The 19,842-nt window shown below is 33.7% G+C and overlaps 2 protein-coding genes across 4 annotated transcripts in view; both read left to right on the forward strand.

Moving 5' to 3' along the window:
- The window catches only part of LOC111046922 (pumilio homolog 2), a 608,126-nt gene that overhangs the window by 380,017 nt on the left and 208,267 nt on the right, over positions 1-19,842 (forward strand). The gene's annotated exons all lie outside the window — the stretch shown is intronic.
- The window catches only part of LOC120354053, a 160,344-nt gene that overhangs the window by 41,805 nt on the left and 98,697 nt on the right, over positions 1-19,842 (forward strand). The window contains exon 2 of one of the 3 annotated variants that reach the window (XM_039440081.1): positions 12,915-12,938. The exons of the other annotated variants lie outside the window; for them this stretch is intronic. Within the exon in view, the coding sequence (XP_039296015.1) occupies positions 12,915-12,923 (9 nt within the window). The 3' untranslated portion in view covers positions 12,924-12,938. Of the gene's footprint in view, positions 1-12,914; positions 12,939-19,842 lie in introns of those variants that run through there. 3 annotated transcript variants of the gene reach the window in all.

Below are 19,842 nucleotides of genomic sequence, written 5' to 3' on the forward strand. Positions count from 1 at the left end.
TGCTATCATTGCAATAAATAAATGCTTCGGAAGTGTCATTTTTGTTTCACGATTTTAAGTGAAAGTTGCTTGATGGAAAGTTTCTATTGGAATGTAATTTTTGTAGGAGTTTCTGTACCTATCAAACAAGACATTCAAATCTGAAAATCTGTAGTAACTGATCTGTGAAAATGGAACCTTACAATACACGTTCTTGGTATTTTTTAGAGTTCAGATACAGATATTGAAGTTGTTTGATAATCTAAGGCCCGGTTGCACAAAAGCCGGTTAAATTTTAATCGTAATTAATTTCACGATCACCAATCAGAGAAGGCGTTTTAGAAAAGACGGCTTCTTTGATTTGTTCTCGTGTAATTAATCACGATTAAAATTCAACCGGCTTTTGTGCAACCGCCATTAAGAGTTCATAATTAATGGTTTATAATTAATATAATAATTAATTAATAATTATAATTATAATAAATCAATATAAAAATTAACAGATAATGCAGAGTTCAGATATTGATACTGGAGTTATTCAATAATGTAATAATCACGGCGTTTAGGTCGATACGATGGCTCAAGTTTAATTTAGGCTAAGTTAGGCGACGTTAAATTCAATGAACAAATACATTTTGTCCCAAATAAATTATTACATTAATTTTAGTACGGTATACAGATGGCGTATACTATGGGAACAAATACTTTGGATTCCTTTAAAACAGTCAGCATTAGATGAACGGGAAGAAATGATGTTTATTTATGCATCTATTTATTGGATAGAGCAAACAATACAATAGTCAAAAAAATGTTGAAGTTGTTCATAACTCATAGAGGAATACTGACAGTTGATAGTGAAATCACACCAGGCAGCAAAACCAGAGCGCTGCACATTTCTTGTCCATGCTAAAAACCATCAATTTCAATTATTAATTAACTAACAATGACGACGCCACTGATGGTGAGGTGTGGGAGGGGGTTGAATTCGGGACACATTAATTATACACCCTGGAATTGTGGTTGGGGGCATAATATAGAGGGGAGGTTAATAGTGGTGGAGAAATTGAGAGGGGTGTAAAATAAGAGGTGTGATGGGATAGGAATGGGTAAAATTCAGAGGGGGGGGGTATGAATGGGTGATACAAAGGGTCGGGGGGGGGGGTATAGAATGGGTTGGTAGGGTAGAATCATAGAGTAGATGTAGTATAATTATGCTTCCTTGATTTTTTCTTGTTTTCTTTTTTCTTGGGCTAATTTTGAATATAAATAAAATTAGAAATATGAGTACCCTTATTAAAATTATTTAATTATTTAGTCACAACATGTTTCTGCTATATGATGCCATCACCAAGACTTGATATTGATTGATATTGTTAAGACAAGACTTGAAAACAGATTTGTATTTTTACTTTCCTTGCCCTATTACCATAGGTAAGGAAAGTTATGTTTCCAGAAAAAAATATAGGTACCCCAATTTCTTAATTTATGATTTATGCTTTCTTTTTTATATGGTAGAATTGAGAGAGTGTAAAATAAGGAGGTTAGAAGTTAGATGGGTGTCGCAATAGGAGGTATAATGCTACAATAAAGGGGGTGGATTCAGAGTGGTACAGTACCGATGGTTAAAATTCAAGGGAGTGTAAAATGGAGATGATAAAATTCATTGAAAAGTATAGGGAAATATTGTAAATATAGTATTCAAAATGAAGAATCTGGGGGAGTGTAAAATTTAGGGGTATAATCACAGGGAAACGATATTTATTTATTAGATTAGCAAAAACAATAAAACGATCGGAAAAAACAGCCTATTGCCCAAAACTTCTTCAATTTCCTAATTTGGTTTCAAATTGTCCAAATATTATACATAGGTAAAGTCCATTCGAATTTCTACACCAAATCACAATCTGAAAATACAAATTAGAATAAAAGAAACAATTTCTAATTTGGATAGATTGATAATAAAACTTCCGTAAAAACTTTAAATTCACAAAATAAAAAATAAAACCATTGAATTTCGAGCTCGAAAATATTACGTTCACAGGAGACTTTAATATAGTAAATAATTATGCTATCTTTTTTCTAAGGTATATAATTCAGAGCAGTTTGAAATGAAGTGGGTACTTGTCAGGGTATGTGAAATATATGGAGCACTATTCAGGGGAATGTAGAATAAAGGGGGTACAATTCAGGGCGAGTAAAATATAGGTATAGAAAGCAAAATAAAAACCTCAGTACCCTTTTTCAAGTCTCGAAAATGTTGAAACATGTTGTGATAAAATAATTCAAAAAGGGTACTGAGATTTTCATTTTGCTTTCTATTTATATTACAAGTAGCCCTATACAGAAAAGAGATAATAAAATATTGGGACCACAATTCGGGGGTACAATTCAGGGGGGTTGAAATAAGGATACACAGTAGTAGACAGTGGGTAAAATAAAGGAGTATCGTTAAAGGTGGGGTACAATGAAAGGGGGTTAAAATAGGGGTGGATGAAGTAGAGGGTTGGATTGAGTTATTGAAGAAGGGTGTTGCCTTGCGTGCGCAAGTCTAAATTATAACTACAAGCAATAATAATTATTGTGCCATCTAACAAAACGTCTCCACTAAAACAATAGTGTGTTGGATATTGTTCTGGTATGGGCGTTGAAGAGGGGAAGGGTTGTTGGTAACTAAGGCGGTGTGATTTGAACGGTTATGTCATGCTTAATATTCTCGTTTACATCATTCATCTAGATCATTCAATTTCCTCATTACATTCTCTCCTTTCTTGACTCACTCTCTCTCTCTCTAACTCACATTGGCTCTCTATTCAATATTCTACACTCTCTTTCTATCCTCCTCATACTTTCCGTAACCATGTCTCTATCCGGTAATATATTAACATTCTCTTCTTTGTCAACTCTCTCTCTCTTTCTCTATCTGTCTCTTTTTTTCTCTCTCCGACTCAACTTTCTCTCTCTTTGGCTCTCTATCGACACTGTCTTCATCTCTTCCCTTCCAAATACTTTTCGTAACCATTTCTCTATCCGGTGATATTAACATTCTCTTCATATTCATTATTCTTAATTCCTTCCTGTGTATATTGGATGTTTTCCTGGTAAACCAGATGATTTTTACAGATAAGTTTCTATACTCATTCATGAATAACTATGAATTGCCGTGTATAGCTGTTCAACCACTGAAGAAAGAAGAAAGTTTCTCCTCTATTTTGGGGTTCAATGTTTTCGTTTTGAATTGTTCATTTGTTCAATGAATGATTTTTGTTTAATGTTTAATCGGAATACTCATTGAAAGCATCAAAGTAGATACAACTAGTATTAGGTTAAACAATACAAATGAAAAAAAAATTATTATTGAGCGGAGTTAGGACTTTGAGTCCTCTACCACTTAACCTCGGAAATGAAAAAAATATTTATTAACAGTATCTAATACAACAGTACTTATCGTGAATAATATGTTTCTTCAATTTCTCCTTCTCCTCCACTCATCTTTTCTTCTCCTTTTGTTCTTCCGTTTCCCCCCTTCATTTCCTTTTCTTCTCCTTTTTCTCGAACATATTGAAGAGAAAAGTTCCAATTGGCGAACTATTTATATCCGTATTGGTTGAATATTTGGGTATGGTTGTGTTGAAAATTGTTGAAGTCTATGAAAACCCTTTGAAACATTTGTCTCTCTTTCTCTCTCTCTCTCTCTCTCTCTCTCTCTCTTCAATTAGGATGAACCTTATAGTGGGGCGGGTGGAGGATAGGGCTCTAGAGCAGTATAGTTGCAACCATACACTCTTGAGCATTAAAGTTTTATTACTCCGTAATAAAAGTTACTACCGCGGAAAAAGTGAATTACTTACTGTGCTCACTAACTCAACTAGTTCAATTTACTTTTCCTCGTCTTCTCCTTCTTCCACTTACATCTTTTATCCTTCTTCTGTATCTTCTTAGTCCTTTTCAATTTTCACTATCCATCTAAACTAGTTTGTCGTCTTATTCTCACATCCCTATATTTCTCTTTTTTTCCTTGATTTCCTACAAGTTTCCTTGTTTTTATTTTCTTGTTCTCTTTGTATTTTTCCTATCTTGTTCCTGTTCCTTCCTCTACCCCTCACCATTCTGTTACCCTTTTTTCTCCAACCTTCCATTCCTTGTTCATTCAACCTATCACTCATCCACTCATCCTTTTTCATTTGTCCGTCTAATCTATCATTATTCTCTCCTTATTCTTCTTTATCTTCTCTTCTCCCCAGGTCTTCTTATTTTTCTTTTGCACACCTCATTCTTCGTCTGCACATCTCATTTTTCTGCTTCTCCGTTCATTCCTTCCTTGGTCTTTATTTATTTTATAATCGATCTATTTTATTCTGCTTTCTCATCCATCGTATCATTCATCCTCTCACCTTTCTCCTTTTACTGTGATTCCTCTCATGTAAACAATCTCATATTCTGTTTATTCCACTTTCCCTCCTCTTACTTCTTCTTCCTCTTCTTCTTCCTCCTCCCCCTCCTCCTCCTCCTTCCCACCATCCTCGCTTCATCACGATTCTTCTTTTCTCTTACCACTTTTCTGTGATACTTTCATTTCTCTTTCTCTTTTCTTCTACCTTTCCTTTTACTTCGCCGTTTCTTCTAACCTCCCTTCTTCTCTCACCTTCTCCTTTCTCCTACTTCTCCTTTCTTTCTTTTTTCCACTTTCTTCCTCTCCTTCCCTTCTCATGTAGCCTCACTCTCTGTCAGTGCAATACGTCACATGATAGTTTTCCGACTTTTCCGCCAATAAAAGTTTCTCCTGCTGGAAAATTGTTTATGATTGCCTGTATGCCTTGCTGAGTGCACCTTCCAGTAAAAGGTTACGAGGTAATTCAAAAAAATCTTACCAAGTTTTAAACGGCAAACTGATCGTGCAGATTTTCCTATCTAGGCCATTTTTCCTACCATTTATGGTACTTACATACTTGAAAACTTCAGAATATCCCTTTAGCACTGGTGTTATGTGCTCATTCAACCAACTCCAACAAGTAAAGTAAAGCATCTGCATGAAAATTTCATTGAATCATTTTTGAGATTTGATTTTCGGCTTTCGACATCGTCCATAACTAATCTGCTTTCTACAAATTAATAATTTCAATTATTTTCTTCTCTTTTTTTCCTCATCTTCTCTCTTCCACCAACAATAGGTCTAGTAATTTCAAGCGGAACATAAATCAAAATTGTACCGAAATGCATATCTATGAATTGCACGAAACTTGAAGAAAAAGCATATAGAATGTAACTTGTTTATCATCATTGTAGGATATTTATCTATAATATAATATAGGAAAGAATTGGCTTATACATGTTCTGGATAGGAAATTCACGAATGACGCATCATCACATCTGAACTACTGGACTCATCATCTTGAAATTAAGCATATACATTGTTAATTCACTGAGGATGGTTATTGGCCTATTTTAAACTCTTCAAGATTCTATTATGTCAGGTTTTCAGTTAGTCAAGTTTTAAATCAAACCCTTGCGGAGCACGGGTACCTGCTAGTATTCAATAATACTGTATTTGAAAATAATACCAGTTTTTTCCAACTACATGCATATGATATATTCATTATAACCTTATCCTTGTTAAAATAATACGACTAATTTTGTTAACAAAAAGAAGTATTGATATAAATGACCTTTCTCTCTTCAATATTTATTTATTCATAAACAATAGATACAATCGAGGTGTTAACAACAGGCATTCCCTCAAAATTGCTTTTAACCTTAACTTGAAATAAACAGTCCAGAGGTGTAGAGTACATGATTTGATTTACACACAACTTTTAAGTCCAAAAAATATATTTTCCACTAGAATTTTGGAACTAATGAATAAATTTACTTCCAAACACAAAACCAAACTAGGAACTTTTATCGCAATTTTAAAAATAGTTAAAATTTCACTTGAAACCAAGGTAAAAATAAAAATATTCTCTTGCTTTCTTCGATAAGTGGATCTATCTGGAGTAAATAAATGATACATCTAGAGTCTGTGTCTCTATGTTTCAAAGTAATCCGATACTTCAAAGTAGGGCAATCTTGTATCTGCTGGACAAATATATGAAGCGCCACAAAACAATGTGTTCGTCTGTGGCGTTGTGAGATTTACTTTCATCTGTCAGCATTCCTCATTAAAACATCTATAATGCTTCACATTCAACTGATGCTGCCAGTTTGAAGTGTATAAGTCAATACATCTACAGTCAATACATCTACAGTTAGTCATCATCATCTCAAACATGTGTTATTACTGCTTGCCTTTATCTCGCTGTATCCAGAACACAGAAACAGAAGATCAGAAATCCTCTTGCGGTGGACAGAGGAATCCTTTGTTGTGAGATATTCTCTCATTTTCCTCTTCTTCGCCATCTCATTCCAATGTCTTAATCCCTCTCTTACTCTATATCTCTGGGATGCTTTGTCATAAAGAGGTATTCTCTAATTTGCTCAGTATCTCTCACTTCCCCATAATTGCTTCCTCTCCCTTTTGCTCTCTCTCTTTCTCTCTTCGTTTTGTCCTTGTTCTCTCTCTCACTCGCTTTTCTCTCTCATGTCCTGGGAAATAGACCACATGTGCTACTGTTCAGCTTTATTATTTGTTTAGGTTTTAATAAATCCGGCAAAGGAGTGGTCTCTCCACTGTTCAAATAGTGGACTTTCATCTCCCCCCTCACACTCTCTCACTCCCATTCTCTCTCTTTATCCCTCTGCCACCCAGTACACATACCACTCACCAATGAGGGTAGCATACTCTTTGAAACTAGGGCGTTTAGAGAATATTGCTGTCCTTGTTTTGCTTGCTAAGCTTTCATTGTTTGATCTCTTGATTTTGGTTGCGAAGTAAATGGAACTTGTGCGGTATTTTCGTTAGTATGCCCTCATATTATGTTGTATCACATTGGAATTGTTGAAAGATAAGGATTGATCAGAAAGTTGAAAGAAAGGATTGCTTCTTATACTTTTTGATAGTATTTATTATATTCTGATTTATGTGGATGATTTGTTTGCGATTGTTTTATTAATGCTTCTCAGATTTAGCGACATGATTCCGAAATATAATGATTATTAGTATAGTGTGGTCCACGCTATAATGGCAGTGGATGAAGATAAAAGAATAGCGATGCCGATTCTCTGCATTAATTAATTATATTTTTACACTGTCAAAAACATACTTGGCATCGTTGTCGTTGTGGACCTGGAAAGGGATAGTACCACCGGCTTTGTCGAATAATAGACAAGAATAACAAAACCAAAGTTGATCAAATACTGTCATTATAACGTGGACCTTACTATAGATGATCGGCACCAACATTTCTCGTTTTTGATTTTCAACTTCAGTTTATATAGAAACTCTCTGATTAGAATTTTATAGAAATTCAAAATATGTTGAAGAATCCTTGATATTTTGAAGAATAAATGGAGTTTATGAAAAATTATTCAATAATATTTTTAAGAATAAATTATATTTATACTGCAGCAAAGAGGACCCAAATGAAGAAATTTAGCAAAGAAATAGAATCAATATGTGTTCATCAAGGGCGTATATTTTAGTAATCTTATGACTACTAGATAGAAAACTAATCACTTGAGGTTGCTTAGAATGAAGTGATGATTGTGGACTGGGAATACCTACATTAGAAGAAAAAGAAGAAGAAAATGAAAGAGGAGAAGAAGTCATAGAAAAATGCTTTTGATAGAAGGGCTCAAAAGCGATAAGTATCAAGAAAATGAACCCAAGTACAGTATGTAGATACAGAAAAAGAAGCAATTTTTGACTGTAGCAAAAAACGTCGAATTGTTGAAGACAGAGACCGAAGTGAAGAGGGAAGTACACAGTGCTATGAAGTAACAAGCGTAACGTGACTCGAGGAGTTATCGACCTCTGTGAAAAGGGCGATTAGAGAGAGACGGTGATTGTGCTGTGAGTGGGTGAAGAGAGAGGAGTAAGGAAAGAAATGAAGAGTACGTAACGAGTGGAGATGCGCAAATGTCCGAAAAGATACAGATCTGGTGGTTGCGGTTCCGCTACAGTTACTCACAAACGAAAGTGGGCATAAGGTGGAGAATGGGAGGAACGAGAAGGGTCAATTGTAGAGGAGGAAGAGAGATGGAAGAAGAGAGGATTCAGGTGGTGATGATGAAAATTGAAGTAGATGATGAAAAAATTGTTGAAGAGTGGGGAAAGAGGATATGGCGGAGAAGTAGAATTAGGAGGAGATAGAGAAGAAGAAGATGGAGAAGTAGAAGATGATGATGATGAAGAAGATGATGATGATGACGAAAATGATGCAGAAGAATAGGAAGAAGATGATTATGAAGATGCAGAAGAAGAAGAAGTTGATGATGATGATGATGATGATGAAGCAGATGAAGAAGATAATGGTTATGATGATGATTATGATAAAAATAAGACACAGTAGAATAAGACTGAGAAGTAGAATTAGGAGGAGAAAGAGAAGAAGAAGATGGAGAAGTAGAAGATGATGTTGATGATGATGAAGGTGATGATGACGAAAATGATGCAGAAGATGATGATAATGATGATGATGAAGATGCAGAAGAAGAAGAAGAAGTTGATGATGATGATGAAGCAGATGAAGAAGAAGATAATTTTGATGGTTATGATGATGATGATGATGATGATGATGATGATGATTATTATGATTATGATAAAAATAAGACACAGTAGATAATGTTGATGATGAAAAGTAGAAACTGAAGTGCATAAAATAAGGAGAGAAAGGAGTGGAAGATCAATAATTTGATTCAGGGATGAAGAGGAGAAGAGTAAGATATCGTCAATGTGGAGAATAAATAGAAGAGGAACAGGTGTAAATAGAATAATCATAATTATTTATTTATTTCTGTAGGCCTACGTGATAGTACAGATACAAGCCCAGATTCAAATTTTGTTCATTTATTTAGTGTAAGGTGAAAGCTTTTTAATCATATCACTTTAATGCCATAACAGGCCGTAATCATTCATGGAAGTCTTGACTCTAATTATAAAGGATTCAAGTGATACTATTTGAAAAAGAAAGATTTTCCTACAGATACCTTGAAAAGTGTCCATTTGTACACTGATTGCAGGCCGCAAAAATCACTTTTCCGCTCTAGTGCGCAAAGTATCACTTTGCGTACTCCAGAATTGCAGCATGACAACGCAAAATAGTTAGTAGGTTATATGGAGCACCAGTGCAGGAAAATCAAAATTAAGTTGGTAACACTGACTGTGGTATAGTGGGGTCCACATCATAATATGGCAGTGGAGAACGGCGTTGCCTATTTATTATATGCCTTGATTAATTTAATTATTATTATTCAATTTTAAATAAATTAAGGTTTTTGTTTCTATTAATAATAAAATTACACAGAAAACATTTCATGGATTTCAGGGAATTTTACCCATAGTTATCCACTTTTCATATTCAATGGTAACTGTGGGAAAAATTTAATGTAAAATACGTGCGCAAAGTTCGTTTGCTGCACTCAAAAGCCATCATTCCGCACTCGACTACGGCTCGTGCGTAAACGTTTCTTTCGGTGCAGCAAACTCTCACTTTGCGCACTAGTTGCACAAATAACTATTTTTAAATGTGTAGAAAGAAAAATGAATTTGTTGAAAATGAACAATAGAAAGGTTTAGAAAGAGAACAAGTGGACGAAATAGAAGAAGGGTAGCAAGTGGAAGAGATAGAAGAAGAAGATAAATAATGAAGAAGATAAATAATGAAGAAGAAAAGAAAAATAAACAGGATGATAGTGACTTGGAAATTGTAGGCCTGGCAAGTGCAAGTGATGCTACAAAGGATAGCACATGAGATCAGTGTAGCATGGAAAGAAGAGGTACATTTCCTGGCTCTCAAGATCAACTCCAATTTCACTAACAATGTCAATGGCACGGCCACACTTCGCTAATCAACTTACAAATTAGATTCAGTTGGTTTTTTCATTGATTACTCTATTGTTGATCGTACTACAGGGTAATTTTTGAAGTACTATAATTTTACGGACGACATAATGTATCATCCTACTCAGTCTGAGAGTATTTAGAATGTATTTAAAATATTTAATATTTAATAATTAGTATTAATAATAATACTATATTACTGAATTAATATAAATAATTAGTATTTAAAATTAAGTACTGAAATATTTGTAATGAATAATAATGATATTAGTAATGAATAATATACAGAATGTTTACAGACTACCTACTCTAGGGCATTGTTCCTGGGTAAGAAACATGACTGTCTAAATATCATATTTTAATTGTCCGGAAGTCTTCAGTTTCACAGCGGCCATTTTGCTTTTTTCACTTATTTTTTTCTTTCTAAATAAGGGTTAAACATACGAAATTATTGAAACTCATCAAAAACCAGAATCATATATAACTAGAGAAAGCTACAAGAAAATTATGATAATTTTTGAAATATATAATACAAAATGGCGGCCATTTGAAATGTTGTTTCTTAAATAACTCTGAAACCGTTGGTTTTACAATAAGCTCACAAGAATAACTCTTCCTAGTAAATTTAATTATCTATCCATTGGTATATGAATTTTCAAGATTGGACCAATATCAACTGAGATATGGCAGCTTTACGTAAACACCCATATGGCAGAGTTCGGAAACATCATGTATAATATTTATTAGTAATGTATATAGTGCATGGGTCACCTTCACCTTATTCCATAAAGGAGGACGGCAGAAAGCCTTCAAGTACTGATATGAGCCTAGCAAGCTAACCACCTCTGTTAAACTATAAAATTCTATATAACAGTTCATTTTTAACTATATTACCCAAATATTTATTTCTACCCCATTAAATTCTGTTTCACAGTCACAGTCCATTCTCATCTTTCATTCTCCAAATGTGGCTTCCAGAAGTTATAGTGTTCTCTCTTTATTCTATACTCTATGTCGCTCTCTATATTCGTACTCTCTGTAAGCTCCACGTCCTGTGATGGAATTCAAACATGTATTCCTGGAATACATTTGAAGCTACATCATTTCTCGTTTAGCAACTGTCATTTGATAGGCTACATATTTCAGTCATTACTAAAATCCTACTTCTGTGCTGAACTCCTGTATAGTGGTCCTGAACTAAAATCCTACATGCTTCAAATAATATCATACAACAATTACTTCATTTCATACTGTAAGGACTCCTTATCAATAAAACAATGCTTCTCATTCAATTAGTTAATTATAATCAAATGATATCAATCATTATGTGTTGAATAATTGAATAAATAAATAAATACTGAGAGGGTTTTCGCTTACTGAGAGCAACCATATAATCATATTATAGATTTCAGTCCATTCTTTACAGCAGAATTCTTCAAACATCATCACAAACTCCATAATATATTAAAATAAATTAGAATAACTTACCATAGTGTGATTTACTTATATATAAAGCATGCAACCAATGCTGAATTTCACCCCCTACACTCAGACGAATAGTCTTGTACGGTTATTCCAGTAATACAATGTATCTTTTATGGAATAAAGAACATTTGAATTTGAAAGATCTCTCGTTTAGCTACCAACATGTGATAACAGATTTTTGTCCTTACTTTACAGGAACATACTTCTAGCATCATAGTCTGACAGTATAATGGTACTCATGTGTTATAGATGATAGGAAGCTATAGTTTTCACTTATCCTTTTACAACGCCTTCTATATAGTAGATATCTGTGATTCAAGTCCTGTCTGTATATCTGATCTGATATTAAAATAATGTTGATTCTTGTTGAGTAACAATCAATTCTATCTCAAGTATATTAAATTCATGAATAAATTTAATATCTTCATGATTCAATTACACATATTCGTAGTAATTGTGATAAAATATTCTGGTCGTTGATTATTGAGACGTAGCTCAATTTGTCAACCACAGGCGGATTCGAAAAAGGATAGAGCTATCTGCTCTGTCTAATGACAGACAAAGATAGCAGACCAATGTTGATCAGATATCAGATGCTGACTTAAGAACAGGATTCTCACTATAGCTTGTCTACTGCGGTGGATCTTGAAAAGGGTCGTTAGCGATTTTAACCTTTCGGTTGAAAGGAAGCATTCGAGAGTGTATATCACCTTTAAAAGCGTTAAACTATTATAAGAACTCCTGGCATCCATCTCTGGAATGATTTCAGTTTTTCAGTCATCTATCATTAGTATCTTCCAGCACATCCTTCCAACTTTGAGAGTATTTTGATTTGATCTTCTTCTCTATCATCTACCATCTTTTCTTCTTCCTATCATCTTCCAACTTCCAGGGTATTTTGACTTTACCTTCTTCTCTACATTCTTTTTTCATTTTCTCTCCTTCGTTTTTAACATCACATCTCCTACTTCACACTCGACGTATTTCTTTTTGTTCTGCTCTTAATGCCATAAAGTTCACAGTAGTTGTAACGTACTGAATATTACGTGATCCATAGTAATTTATTAACAACTTTCTAGTAATAAAAGTGCAGTGTTCGTTTTTTCGTTCTATTGTCAAAGTTGAAATATATTTTTCTTTGCTGAAAACCAAGTCACAAGCTTGAGAATATGATTACCACAGTGTATCTTAAAGGGTCGTTAGCGATTCACATGACGTTCGTTTATAACATTTTTGTTATGTTCGAATGATTGATTATTAGATTGATGATTGAAAAAATAAAGATTGATTGATTATGTACAATGTATTTACGGAGAAGGAATAATAGTGTAAGAAAATAATATGCAATTTATGTGATTTATTTAATATGTAATTATGAATGTAATTTAAATTGATGTCTCATGATATAGGTCATTTGTTAGGATAGAAGGATGAGATGTTAATCCAACCTTATTCTAGAAAGAATTAATTAATGAATGATGAATGTAATTTTTAATGATTTTCTTTTTTTCCACAGGTGAGTTGAATTCTCGATCTATTGAAATCTACAATAACATTTGCTACATGGGTGAGTCAGAGTCACATTACTGAAAAATTCATTTTTTTATATTCTTATATTTTTTAATATACTAGGCGACTAGGCTATCACTGTGTCAAATTTCAGCAATTGCTCCAACAAACATTTTCCTATTTTTCATCGTTATAAGATATAGGTAAATAAATTTCATGTGATGTAAATAATGTGAAGAAAGAATGAATTATTCATTTTACAATTTATCAATAAAATGTAGATTCCACTCCACTTTACACTTTCATTTCACTTCTTTCTTTTTCACTTCTACATGTTTTTCCAGTAAACTCAAGTATTAATTTGAGCTTCAGTCAACAAATCTGCGTGTTCCTAAAAGAAGCAAAAAACCACCCAACAGAATTCGTTTTAAAAGAAGTAGATTTACACGAAATTGAAATGAAAGAAAAGATGTTTCCTCTCGTTTTCTGAAGTTGAAGTCTTGAGTAAATCCCGAACAGTCTGATTCAATCAATATTCATTAGCCGATTGCCCTGTAAAAACCTTCAAGTGCTTACTTAATCTTTGAATACAAATCTATCTTGAAGCTTCCTCAACGATCAATTGCTCCCATTTTACATTTCCACTTGAGTCTCTCAAATCCACTTCACTCTCTGCTCTCTCACTCTCTCTCATTCTTTCTCTTTATAACTCTCTCGCTCTCTCTATATAGGCCTACAGTGTTAGATTCATACACGCATCCACTCTCGCACTATCACACTCACTCTCTCTCTCTCTTTCTCTACAGTCTTACAATCTTCCCAACCTCTTTATTTATCTCTCTCTCTCTCTCTCTCTTTATACAGAGTTGGATTTTTCCACTCTTCTTTTTTTTCTCTCTTCCTCTCGTTCTCACCCTCTCCCTTTCTACAGTGTTACAATTTCCCTCTCCCTCACATCTGCCGTTTTTCAGCCTCCTCCTGACTCTCATTTCGCCAAGTAGAATATTGATTGAAGAGCACTCCTGACAAGTTCAATAACACTTCATTTGTTGCTTTTTCTGGTTGAGTTGAGAGGCGCGCATCGTGATTTCGCCTGATCTCGGTCACGGTGACGGAGACGTGACCGGTCACGGTGACGTCACTTTCAGGTTACGGCAAGTTCACGGTCACAGGTCACAGATGCCACGGCCACCTGTGCTCATCTCCTGTCGTCATATTGTCACCTGTGCAGTGCAGGCGTTTATTATGATTTCTTATTAATGAGGTGACAAGAAGAGTAATGTTTTATCAGTTTACTCCAGATGAAAAGAAAAGATTTTCCATCAGTTAACATATCAATGAACTTGTTGACTTGTCCGAGACAAATCAGGCTTCTTACAAGACCACAATTTTGGATGTAGGTTGTGTAAACTTTGATCTCGTTAGATTGTCCTCATTCAAAGTTAATATTACCATAAAGAAAAATAGCATAAGTTTACGCTATTGTTTCTCTATGATAATACTCCAATCAAAGATTAGTATCTTCAGACTAGACTAGAAGCCCGTCGAAATCCTTCAATTTATTGAATATTAAAATTTGATGTCCCATAACACTAGAATATGGAAAGGAATATTATTGAATATTATTGGTCTTATAACATTGAAATGAAGATTTACTTCTAATTACAACATTGATGTTTTCCATTCAATTTTTCTCATCAGCATCTTTTGTCATGTATATGCAAATTCGACATTTTTTCTGTGTTTTATTTCTGAACACTTCAAAATCTATAAAAATATTTACTAAAACCATAGAAAAACAATAGCGTAAGTAGATATCCCATGGTATAGGGAATTTCTGTCGCAACTTATACTGTTATCTCAAGCCGATTACTGTCGATTATTGTCAATTTTTACTGTTTTGTTGGGGTGTTAGTGTATTAACGGCACAATTTGAGAGACTACCAGCGTCACACAGCTGCATAGGAAAGAACTACGTGAACTATTGGCTTGGGATAACAGTAAAGTTGCGACATAACTGACCTATACCATGGAATATCTACTTATGCTATCGTTTGTCTATGCTAAAACATAATAACAATTGATCTATAAGCATTTATTTTCAATTAAAATTTTTGTTGAACAATCTATGAGGATGTGCTTAAACAGAACCGAAAATCAATGTTGTGTAAGAAATTGTACTATACTCTAACTATACACTATAGTGAATTTAAAGCTCTCTACATTGATTGAATGGAAAGCATTACTGTCATTCATAAGGAATGTTGACAGTTTATTCAGTAAATCTCAATGTAGAAGAAAGAAGCTCCCACACAAAATACAAACAATTTCTTTGGTTCCAGTAAACTATCCCACTGTTTCTATAAAGAAGAGAAGAAAAGTTATAATTCATAAAAAAGAGACAGGTTATAATTTCATGAAAACTTCAACTGCTTCACAAACTACAAATTCTATGTAACATACGCTTCGAAACAACACCCTTGAAATATATAAAATTTTATATTATTCACTTGAAGTAAGAAAACTATATGTTATACACTGAAACTATAAAAATAAACACCACACTTGAAGTCTGAACTCCACCTAGTATATTTTTGATTTATAGATGTGAATGCACCATATACTACCGGCAGTGAATTCTGTCAATCTACTAGGTCGTAAAGAAAAACTGTAGTCATATTTCAAACATCGACTCTCGAACAGGGATGTGTACCTGGGAGCTATTTTCAAATCGATATGGAATTACCTGTTATAGTTTACTGCCGCTAAACATTGGTTATAAACATTAGTGGTCTGCATGTGAATATTTTCGTAGTATGACTGGGGAATTTGAATGATGTTTGTGTACGGGGCATAAAAACTAAATGTAATTGGAAAATAATTGTATTATTTGTAGTTATTGCCTGATATTTCGGGTTCTTCTTTTTGGGTGTACGTAATGTAATTCATAAAGTGATGTAGTTTGATATTTGAAAAGGTCGGGATTTCATGATGAATAAAGTAATCTATATCTATAGATGAAAGATGATATGATATATATCTACATGAAAGATGAAAAATTGGCTTATACACGTACGGGATAGGAAATTCACGAATGAAGCATTATCACGTCTACTAAACTAATGGACTGATTAACTTGAAATTTTGCATATAGGTTTTTAATCTACTGAGGATGGATATATGACTATATATGACTATTTTATGACTATATATGACTATTCTTGAAGATTTCAGTAGGTCAAGTTTTTAGATTTTCAAGATTTTAATAAAACCCTTTCGTAGCACGGGTTGCCTGCTTGCTCTTTGATATGTCATAGTGTTTATTTATTTTATTTATTTATTTACAATGCAAATAACACTAATGTAATAACATTGAAAGATAAAATAATAAGGTAGTCCTTGTGCTATTTTTCTTCCAAATTTATAGATGACAAAGTCCAAGATAAGGTTTGAATTTCAAGTCTACAATTTTTATAAAATTTTGGTCCAAAATGAACATTAAAACTATACCCTTAAAACCTCTAATACTTTTAATTAGTCATTTACTGTATTTGTTTGAAGTTTTCTAAATTATCATGAATATTTTTTCGTATTGCTCCGTGGATATTTGCTCAATTATCTTATTATTCTTTCTTTGAAGATGTAAAAAATCAAGTAACTGAGAAGGAAGTACATAGAATTGTAGAAAGAGGTCATATGAAATGAGGGAAGTTAGTTTTTATCGAGAAAATTGCATACAAATGCACTAAAAAAAAGGAAGAAATTGAATATATTTCACTGAAATTCTATTCTTAACAAGCAAGAAGTATCTAGTTGGAACACGAAAACGTGAATTTCAATTAACAAATAATAACATTTCATGTTGGAAAGTAGTGAGAAATTGAAACAATTGCATTAGATGCCTTGCAATAGATTTTCGAGCAAAAATAGTTAGCACGTTACTATTATTTCACTACAAGGCATTCAAGTCAGGTCAAATATGAAATAAGTGGGAAGATATCTGGAAGAATATCAATGCAAATTATATGGCGCAGAGAAAGAACCAGGGATGCACTGAAAAGAATAAAGCGCCGATCAGAACAAAGGACAACGAATAAGAATAGATGAGGGAAAATAATAGGATAGAGAAGGAGAAAAACGAAGAAGAAGACACCGGAGAAGAGGAAGAAGTAGAGTAAGAGATGTAAAGAAAGACAAATGAATGGAGGAAAATGAGTATAAGTAGTAAAAAGAAGGAAGAGACGAGAGATAATGTAGGAAACAACAGACAAAACGAATTCTCGTTCTGATACATTTTTATTGACATGAGATTGCATAATGATTTGGATCTTCTTAGTCCTCCTCCTCCTTCTCCTCTTCCTCCTCCTACCCCTCTCATCTTCTCCAATTCCCCTCCTCCGCTTTCCTCTCTATCATCGTCCTCCGCTCCTCTTTTGACCTCATCGTTCATCAAAAAATTTCCTCATGAATAATTAATATCACGATCCCTGGCGATGTTCTGAAATCCTCCCTCCTCCCTCTTTCTCACTCACTCTCTCTCTCCGCTTTTCATTATTACTATTTGGTGTGCCCTGGAAATATTATCATTTTTCTGTAACAAAGTGAGGCGGCCTTATGACGTCACCAAGACGAAAATCAAGAAAAAAGAAGACTGAGTTCGGTTGGGTGGCATTTTGATACCTATAGTGAGATTCAATTTGAAGAGTCAGTATTCTTTGTAAATAACGATGTAATTGGAATAATTTTTCGTAGAATGTTTTGCCATTTGTGGCAATTTCAATTAAAATTTGGGGAGTCCAATCTCACTACGCATCAAACCTGCATCATTGTAGAAATCAATCTGAAAAACAAACCAATTTAAAATTCTAATTTGAATTAAAATTAATAATTTGAAAGGCGTAAATCGAATCCTACTCACTTCTTCTTACTTGCATACAATATTGGTGCAATATAATACTATCCTTTTCTCATTCTGTTTACGGGAACAGTAGTCTATATGTATAGTTAATTATTACAGATACATTGTTAGTACATTAGTATTGCATTACGTTATACCACAGACAAGAGAGTAAACTGTATGTAGTTGTCCATATTGAATAACTGTTAACAACTTTAATAACATGAAATAACAAACTCATCGAAAGGTAACGAATAATTTGTAACAACTCTAATAAAATCGAATAACTAACTAATCGACAAGTATCGAATAACACTCCTCAAACCCACAATAACCTCTACCTACAAAATTGAATAAACGTAACGGTTAACATTGCAGATACTGTAACATTAACCTATTTATAAATTGAATCACAAATAGTTGGCTAACATATTTCAAGGCCCTGAGTATCACATCCTACGTAACTACGGTTGTCTTCGATCACTAACACGCCGTAAAATTTAATGCGAGCTAATAGGTTTGGCTAAGTGGGATTTGAGGCGCTGTCCATACTGATCAATTTGCATAATAATTCGCACTAGTCGCCAATTATAGTATTAGTACTGCAGTAGCTTTGAACCATATAGTAACTTTGGATACATAGGAAGGTTATGGAAACAGGCTATGGTTTCAAAATGTCGAATCCAAGATGGCGGACCTGGTTTTTGAAGTCATAGTAAAGTAGTATTTTCATTTCTAGTAGGATCCCCAATCACACTCACCGTCGAATTACCTTTGTGTATGAGATATTAAGCCGTTATCGGACTTTTCACCCATCCTGTATGTATACCCTATCTTCTTAAAATGTATTAATTCAGGTCTACTTATTTTTATTTATTAAATAGAAGTACCTTTTTTTAATAATTCGTATTTTTAATCTATTATTTTAATTACTTCATAAAAGGTTACTATAATTCTATCTTATAAATGTATAACCTAATGTGTCATTCAGTTTGAACTGTCAGAATGTGTACATTGGGGGCGATTGGTGTTGTTTATATGGTATACTGACAGTTATGAGTGAATCTCCACTAAATTTCTCCAGACTAAATTTAATTTTAAATTTACGTTTATATCCAGATATATTTTTCTGGATTTATTTTTCTAATAGCAAAAAGGGATTTATTTTGTTGCAGAATTTGGGTTATGATCGAAGTGTAACTTTACTATACACAAATTGCTATCTGTGTACTATTACACTATCCAAGTGTAATGTAACTCTGCGAGAGTATATAAATTAGGACCAGGTGAACCTTCATTTAAATTCGATTAAATTAGAGTTCTTTATTTATGTATGTTACAATATTTACTGGCTTAGTATACACTAATTCTCATTAAATTTCGGTATTGCTAATTATTCAACGAATTTTACAAATTATACAAAATAATCAATGAGAATAAAGATTGAATGCAATAAGAATAAAGATACTATAATATTGTTATGTAACTCCATAAATCGGCGGTGTTTCAACAAATAATATAATTGTCGATTCTCTGGAAATGACATAAAATAATCCTTCCCATCAACTCACGACCGGGGTTGATAGGAAGGATATTATTTACAGAGTAAGAGAGACATTAGGAGTTCTGTGTAGTGGTGTATTCCGAGTTTGTGGGTAGAAAAGAGGTAGAAAATGTAAGGAAAAACAGTGAATGAGTGTGAGAGAAACCTATTATGATGATGAATCAGAGAGATAGAGAGAGAGAGAGAGAGAGAGAGAGAGAGAGAGAGAGAGAGAGAGAGAGAGAGAGAGAGAGAGAGAGAGAGAGAGAGAGAGAGAGAGAGAGAGAGTGAACGGAGAAAATTGTGAGAGAAGAGTGAGTGAAGTAAACTAGAGAATCAGTTTGGGCCGTAGTACAGATTACGCCTCTAACTTTCATTTTCCCAAACAAGAACGTTTCAGAATTAATTGGATGTGGGCTGTAACCTCAATATTGTGCAACATGGATTGCGGTGTCCCAGTTGGATTTACTCTATTGAGGAGATGAGTGGGAAGCA

This window comes from Nilaparvata lugens, chromosome 13, assembly GCF_014356525.2.
Source record: "Nilaparvata lugens isolate BPH chromosome 13, ASM1435652v1, whole genome shotgun sequence".
In the NCBI taxonomy this organism is placed as follows: domain Eukaryota; kingdom Metazoa; phylum Arthropoda; class Insecta; order Hemiptera; family Delphacidae; genus Nilaparvata; species Nilaparvata lugens.